We start from the raw sequence: 8372 nt of genomic DNA on the forward strand, positions 1-8372 counted from the left end.
TGCAATTCAAGCTTCAATCAATATTTATAACAAATTTTAACATAACATGCATCATAAAATATTCAACTAATTTCTCAATCTACTCAATATATCCTCAAGTATATCAACTCAATCTATTCAATCAACATTCAATATCATGCATAGAAATTAAATTACACAAAAGTAAAGAGATTAAGATTAGAGAAATCAAACACAATGATTTTTATAGTGGTTCGGCTTAACTAGGCTACATCCACTCTCTCAAAGAACCCTCTTTGAGTCTATTCTCTCCACTATTTGCTCTTTTAAAGGCAAGAGACCAAAAGCCTTTTACAACTTTTTCAACACCAAGCTTATACCAAGGTAGCTTGAACCCTTGACAAGTGCTATCTCAAGCGCTCACACTCTCAAGCTTTAATAGGTGCTTGTACAACCTCTCTTAAATGCAATTTAATGTTTTAACACTCACTCTCACTCAATACAAATCAAACTATAAAGAAGAGATGAGTTGATTTGCCAATGGTAGCTCAAACACTTTAAAACTTTTGAATGAAAACAATAAATGAAAAATCAAGATTGGAGTGTAAATGTAAACTTTCATCTAGTGTAAAATGAAGTAAAGAAGGTGTATTTATAGTCCCAAATCATTTTAAACTGTTTGAAACCTTTTTGGAACGTTATACACTCTGTTCTAGGCAAAATAGCCGTTATTTTATCTTTTTGTGCGAAATTGAGCAACTCTGATCATTTAGCAAACTAATGAAATTTTGGCGACAGTACTAAACTAGTTAGCAAACCAATGTTTTAGCAAACACATTAGCAAACATATATTTTAGCAAACAAGTTAGCAAACTAATTTACCAGATGCCTATTTCAAATTATAATCTTTAAAAAATCTAATTTAGACCTTAAAAAAAATATATATCCAAGGTCATGATGAGATAAAATTTTATATATCCAAGGTCATGATGAGAAAAAATTTTATAAAGTAATTGAAAGAAAAAATTAATTTTGAGCTCCATTTAACTCATACTATCATCTATTCTTTTTATATAAGTCCTAAGACTCAATTTCTAACTCTGTGACTTTCATACCTTTACTTTGAGTCTTAGCTTTCATAATCTTGTTCTTTCTCATCATGGATTCATCTTGAGATGCCTTTGAGTGTTCTTCCTCCTTAGATGCTACTTCAAAGATTCTTCATGAATAAGAGAAAGAATCTACACATCACTTAAAATTGAGTTAGATAGATTCTATTTGAGTTTTGTTATCATCAAAATCGATGCTCATTTTGAGCTACACGGAGTCAACACTATCCAATTCCTTAGCATATTAAAGCAAAGGATTAATCATTATCTCTTTCCTCTCTCTTCTTATGTAACAATATTTTAAAAAAATGTACAATTCATATCAGTAGTCAAAATTTTCATATCATGTGTGTAACCAACCTCATTCATATCGTGAGCCAAATTCTTCAGTGTGTCCAATCCTTCCAATATAAAATCAAGACCTTGATCCTTCGAAAATGAGAAGGCAGAGGAGAATGTCATAAAGTGCGGAATCCTAATAAAATAACTAGCCTAAAATCTTTAAACTATAGAATAGATATTGATGCAACCAAATCAATCAGGAATCTTACATGCCTGTTTTAAATTCCGCATTTCATACTTGTGTCTAAATTGACTTGATTCGTCACTTTGTTGGAAAAAATCATCTTGAAGGTGTTCATCTGTTTGTTGCCAGTAGTGTAACTAGTAAATCATATAAGCTCACATTCAAAAGAAATGAAAAAGAAAGGGTATTAGCAATTTAGCATGACTGATTAACTGATGAGTCAAACTTGACATTTTTATTAGGTGTTGATCCTGCCCATCCTCCAGTTTGTTTGGCTGCTACTGTGGTCCCATCTGGTATGGCTTGTATCCTCTCTGGCAATGCAAGAACCAGATCAGGAGGGATTCCTATTTCTTCTTTTGAAAGCCCTTTGACCTACAATTACAAGCATTCCAATGCAACCATGCTAAGTTATGAGATTGCACTATATGCCCAAAGGAAATAGAAAAGTAACATATCAAGTAGGAGAAACTAAGCATGCCCAGTCATTGGAATGCAGAAGCTAACTATAAATTGGTTTTATTGTAGAGTTACAAAAGGGATCTCCAATTTGCCATGATGATTAAATGTGTAACTTCCGCCCTTTTTTCACAATCCTCTCTTATAAAAATAATTTCACTTCTTCAAATTGAACTTCTTTCTTGTAAACTTCAGTTCACAATGTGAACTGCTTGGGACATTCTGCAAACACATGCTAGGTGGATAACAATAACCAATTAATCTAATTAGCATTGATTTATGAGACCATATTTGTCTCCTTTCTCTGCCTTCATTTATAATCATCTGTACACTTCCATTTGTACTTTTCATTAGCTGTTGGTAGAAAGTCTTGTTTTTTCTAGACTCCTTAATAATATCATCTTTCTTCATTTCTGACAAGTTGTCCCACTATGAGAACCCTTATTTCCTCAATCTAAGTCGATAGTCAACAATATCAATTACCAATTACAAAGACACAATAAGAGTTGGACAATCAGCTTTATTTTATTTAACACCAGTAGATTTTGAGGGGCAAGTTGGCCAAGGGCTACCAAATATAAACCTTTCTGTTTTTTTGTTAAAAGTGCTATTATACAACTACTATTAATGGAACAAGCTTATAGCTGTATTAAGACAAACCACTTGATGTGTGAAAACCACATATGATTTAAGGATAATTTCCATTGCCACTTTCACAACATCATACATACTAAATAAATATCCTTCTTTAGTAATTTTAACCATTCTAGACCTCATTTTAAATTAGACACACATTTCAAAGCATTAAAAAAAATAGAAGAAGAAGAAGAAGAAGAAGAAGGGCCAATTCACCTTCTTGTGAGCCAATTTTTTCGGCTTAGGAAGTTCATCCATCAATCGAGCCTTAATCCTACGAACCTCTGCGTTCATTGCCGTACCAGAAGCCCTGTTCTTCTCCATTGCAGCCAACTCAGATTTCTGCATAAATTAATAAAACACTAATATAAACATACATACAGAATTCAAATCCTAGCCTCACTGCTTTCTTCTTCGGCTTGAAAATGCAAGAACTAGTAGTCCTTATTTTCTTTCTTTCCCCTTTTTTTGGGTTCTTAAGATCAAAATACTACAAAAATTTTATTTAAGCCGAGCCAAAGCGCCGAGCCAAAGCTATCAGTTTCAATTCTCAACAATTAATATTTGAGTGAGTATACGCTTATGATTTCATTTTCTTGTGATTTCTTAGCTACCAAACACGAAAAAATTAACAGAAACAGAAGAGGAGAATGAAGGAACAGAATCAAACATGGAGAGCGGCCTCGATGTCAGACTTGACACAGGCATAGAGTTGAGCGAAAGCATCATCGCCATAGGCATTAAGCTCGCGGTGCTTGTCCATGTCGTACTTATCGTATTTCTTGCAGATTTCATCAACTCTGAATAGAATGTCAATGAAGCTCATCTTTTGTCCGGCTTGATAATGTTGATGATGGAAAGAAAGGAAAGGGAGGGAAAATGAGAGAAAGAGAGGATGATGATTCTCTCTCTATTTTTAGCATGATTTCATGCCCTTTAAACTCTAACGTAAGGTCTCTGAATTGTTGGTCGCCTATCTCCATAGCCATAATCATAGAACGTACAATGCGCTCTTCAGAGAAAGAAGAGAAGATTCTTAGCAAAATTTACAATTTATTTTTATATTTTTTAAATAAGCATGGTTTTGTCTCTCTATTCATTTTTTATTTAATTTATTATTAATTATAATCAAAATAATCAAAATATTCCTAACTCTATATATTTTTTAATTTAAATAATTTGATTTTAAGTTTTTATTATAAATAAAATAATTTAAATTAATAAACTTTTTATTTATAAAATTTAAATAAAAGGATTATTCTGTTTACAATATTAAATCATTGCAGTTGGAAAATATACAGAGTTAAACATGTTTTGATACTTTTTATTATAATTAACATTAATCAGATTGAAAATTAGACTAAAAGAGTAAATTATAGGCTTTATTCAATTTTATGGATTAAATTATACAATTTTAAAAATATAAAAATTCAATTGTAAATTTTATCAAATTTTAAGAAACAAATTATAATTTATTTTTTATAAATTACTTTTTTAATCCTTATTTTTTTAATGTGATTAATAATTTTATTTTTATTTAAAAAAATAAATTAAAAATCCATATAATTTGATTTCATCAAACATTTTAGTTATTTTTATTAAATATTTAAATATATTTTACCATATTTCATCAATGAAACAAGTTAAATGAAAGATAAAATTTTAAATAAATTTTGTCAATAATAATAATAATAATTTTATCTTTATATTTAAAAAAAATATATTAAACCATCTCTAAGATTGTTGGTTTCAATGAGAATATTTTATTTTTTCTAAAGCATTAATGGCTAAATAAACTAAAAACAAATGAAAAGACTAACGTATTTAATAGAATTAAAATTTTAGTAATTTTTTACTTTATTTTTTAAAATAAAGAGTTAATAATGATCATGAGATTAAAAAGTAATTTATCTTTTTTTCAAATGAAAATTATAAATACTAACACAATTTTTTAAGCATTTATATTTTAATTTAATAAAAAAAAAAGACAACCTAAGTTTTAAAGTATTAATTAATATAATATATCTTCCAAGGGAAATTAAGATTCTACAATATGATTTTGGATTGCGAAGTAAATCACTAGTGTGGGATTAGAATGGCTAAAAGGACATATCGTGCAATAAGAGTATGGTGATAGGATATCAAAATTCAATTCTTATTATTATGCAATAAGAGAAATTCAAATTCATCGGGTATGGTGTTTGTTAAGAAGTGGACTTGGAGAATGTTAATGATTATTTTCCTGCCCATTTATTACCAAAACTCAGAAGTGCTAAACTTAGCTAAAATAACTCATAATTTTTTTAGTGAATTTGAGCATTTGGATTAGGGGGTGAATATTTTTCGGTTCAAACTAAATAAATAAAACTGAACCACCTTAATTCGATAATTCGATTTGATTTTTAAGATAATTCGATTCGATTTTATATTATAAAAATTTTGATTATTTCGATTCAATTTGATTTTGAAGAGAAAAAAATTAGTTAAACTGAACCGAACCAAATAATTTTATTGATTTTTGAATTAATTTATTTTTATGAAGAATTTATAAATTATATGTAATTATATATATATATATAAATTATTTAATTTCATTGATTAATAGTTATTAAGTTCAAACCAAGGTCAAAATCAAACTAAATAACTTGAAAATCAAGTCTAAATTAAAAAATCAATCAAAAATCAAAACCTATCGATTTGAATCAAATCGAACTGAAATAAAATAGTTCGGTTCAATTCAGTTTTTCATCCATTTCGGTTCGGTTGGATTTCTAAAATATGTAATTCAATTTTTATTTAATTCGATTTGGTTCGATTCGAACCGAATGTTCACCCCTAATTTGGATCAATGAAATTTCCTAAACAAATAGAAATTAAGTCATTTTAAAAAAATATATATTTTCAAGAAATGAAGCCATTTTTTATTTTTTAAATTATAGTAATTTTATTAAAATGTAAAAAATATATACATATATTATAACACCTCAAATTTTTAAATTTATTATTTTGTGAATAATATTAATATTTTTATCTTATTTAAATTTTAGGAAATTATTTGAAAATTTTCGGATTTTAGAAATCGGGTTTGATTTCCCGAAAATATAAAACTTTGATGATTTTTAAAAATTAATTTAAAGACCACGTGGCAAAACTAAAAATATATTTTGAGTCTAAGAATTTTTCTGAGTTTTCTAGAATTTTTTTTGGAATTTTTAGGCCTCGTTTTCGATCCCAAGGCAGAGTAAAAATTTAAAATTTTGTATCATGAATCGGACCGACCGAATCGAATCAGACCGGATCAGACCTATCGAATCGGACCGACCTTTCTTTTCTTCTTCTTCTCTTCCCCGCGAGTCCCGACCCTCCTTCCTCTTTCTCCCGTTTTCTCTCTCCTCCCTCACCCCCAGGCCGCGCCGCTGCCACCCAGCCTTCCCCACCTCGCCGGCGTACCACCCCAGCGCCTCCCCAAGGCCAACCGACGCTCCAAGCGGCTGAAAAACGCGCGCGAAGACCCACCTACGCGCAACGAGCCGTTTCGGCTTCCCGGTCGATCCGGCCACTGATTGGGCCGGGTGTTGTGTCAAACACCATCTACACATCGAGAGCTTTCCATAGACACCAAGAACACCAAAATCCATCGAGCAGTTTGCCCAATTTTTATCCGTGAAGTTTTAGCCCATTTCGACTTTTGGGCTAGATATCTCGCAAACCGTGAACCCCACGAGAAAACCGAGAGTACTAGAGCGCTCCACTCATCGAGAGCTTCGCGGCAATATAAATTTTAAAATTTTTCAACACCATTTTTCAGTGGGTCCCACGAAATTTGTAATATTTTTTTGAGCATTAAATGAGCTTAGAAAATTTCATAAAAATTATGTACTACCCCCGTGTTGTGGGCTTCGTGTAGGTACCTTCAATTCACAGAAAATCAACGGTTGCCCGGGTCTGTGAATTTCCGGCCAGACAGACCGGCGACCGAAAAAGTCTTGAAATTAGATCGAGATTTTGGCTATCCCACGATTGTCAGACGTCCCGAGCGTGTCCCCAGAGTCGGAATTAGCATAGGTAAACTCGAACCTTACTTTTTCGTAATTTTCTAGTGCTTGAATGGGATTAAAAAATTCATAAAATATTCATGGTAATTTAGAAAATTATGATTCTTTTTGTATTAGCTTAGCAATATTCCTAAGGACCGCGAGGTAAAATTTTACAATTTTTAAAGCTTATTTAGGTAGTTTTTGCAAAAAGGGTCAATTATAAGGTTTAAATTGTAATTTTACATCGTGTGATTGATGACTGTTTGGATGGGACCAGGAGGGGCTGTGTGATGTGATTGAGCTGTGGATATATGGTTTGTGGATATAGAAGTGTGTTTTAAGCCTTTTTGCAGGTTTAGTAAGTCCTAAGTATAAGGGAGACTCTGCCGAATTTTCGGCACGACTTAGGACATCCTTAGTCTCTTCTTAGTTTTTATTGGGTCAAATGTACTAAATAATTGTAATAAAATTGTCAGGTGAGTCGGGACAGCCTTCTTCCTCCGCCCAGCCGCCACAGTGACTGTTGTTAAGTCTGTAAGTAAAATATTAATTTTAATTGTAATTTCAATATTATTATATGTTCAAGCATGCCCATGCATCACCTATATGTATGTATCTATGTAGTTAAACTCTAGGCACGTTTTATGTTGCATTCACAACTGTTAAAATGCCCTGGATGTGTTTGTGGTAATTTGGAGCATTGTGTGTGCGTTGGCGTGCATGTGGTATAGTGTTGGATATGGACAGGACGGGTAGACACGGCTTGAGATATTCGCTGGGACCTGGTCCTTTGGGGTAGACACGGCTTGAGTTCTTCGCTTGGACCCCGATTTGGTTTATTAAGTGGAAGTCCGAACTTGAGTTCTTCGCTGGCACAGTTTTGATTAAGAGAGCTGTATAGGGGATCAGCTCCCATATATGTATTGTTTGACATTATCGGGTGTGTGAATGCTCCAAATTACCTTTTGGCTATTATGATGTGAAAATATTGCCAATGTTGCATTTCACTCTACAGGGTGCATTAGCTTTAGATAGTTATAGAGATTATGGTTAAAATTGATATTTTACTCTCTGAGTTGAATGCTCACTCTTATTCATTATTTTTCCAGGCTACAGGAGGATGTTTGTTGTGGTTAACCTTCTTTTCTTCTTCGCAGGTCGTTTATTAATATTTGTATAATTCTATTAACTCCTAGAATTTCCGCATGTGTTAGAAACATTTATTTGATTTGGGTTTGTAATATAATTTGCCATGTTGGACATGTAAACTTATTATATGCATGTATGTTGGACTGGATGAGGGAGCTGAGCTCCCATTTATTTTTGTGACATTTGAGTATGTGGAGGGTGAGTTGAGCTCCCCAATTGATTGTATATTGTGTTTACAGGTCGGGTGAGTCAAAAACTCCCCGTTGAAAGGTCCATTTTATGGCCGTACTCTGTCCGATTGAATTCTTGAAATTGGGCCCAAATGGGCCTTAGAGTTAGGTCGAGGAATAGTTAGGCTTACTACGGGCCTCGGGGAGTTTAGGCTGGCCCAAGTCCTCGTGCCGGTCCGGCCCATAGGTTGGGTCATGACAAATGTGGTATCAAAGCTTAGGCTCCAGATTCATAGGGAATAATTATCTAAAGTGTTGGAAAGAGTCT

General features: G+C 32.4%; 1 protein-coding gene across 1 annotated transcript; it reads right to left on the bottom strand.

Moving 5' to 3' along the window:
• Positions 1-928: 928 nt before the first annotated feature.
• LOC110665357 (syntaxin-72-like) lies at positions 929-3726 on the bottom strand. Its single transcript, XM_058148260.1, has 6 exons — positions 3359-3726; positions 2905-3030; positions 1806-1968; positions 1623-1708; positions 1428-1496; positions 929-1199 (listed from the first exon to the last, which is right to left on the bottom strand). Exons 1-6 carry the CDS (start codon positions 3512-3514, stop codon positions 1164-1166), a joined length of 636 nt encoding a protein of 211 aa, XP_058004243.1. The 5' UTR covers positions 3515-3726; the 3' UTR covers positions 929-1163.
• Between the last annotated feature and the right edge of the window lie 4646 nt (positions 3727-8372).

Source organism: Hevea brasiliensis, chromosome 6 (assembly GCF_030052815.1).
Source record: "Hevea brasiliensis isolate MT/VB/25A 57/8 chromosome 6, ASM3005281v1, whole genome shotgun sequence".
Lineage (NCBI taxonomy): Eukaryota > Viridiplantae > Streptophyta > Magnoliopsida > Malpighiales > Euphorbiaceae > Hevea > Hevea brasiliensis.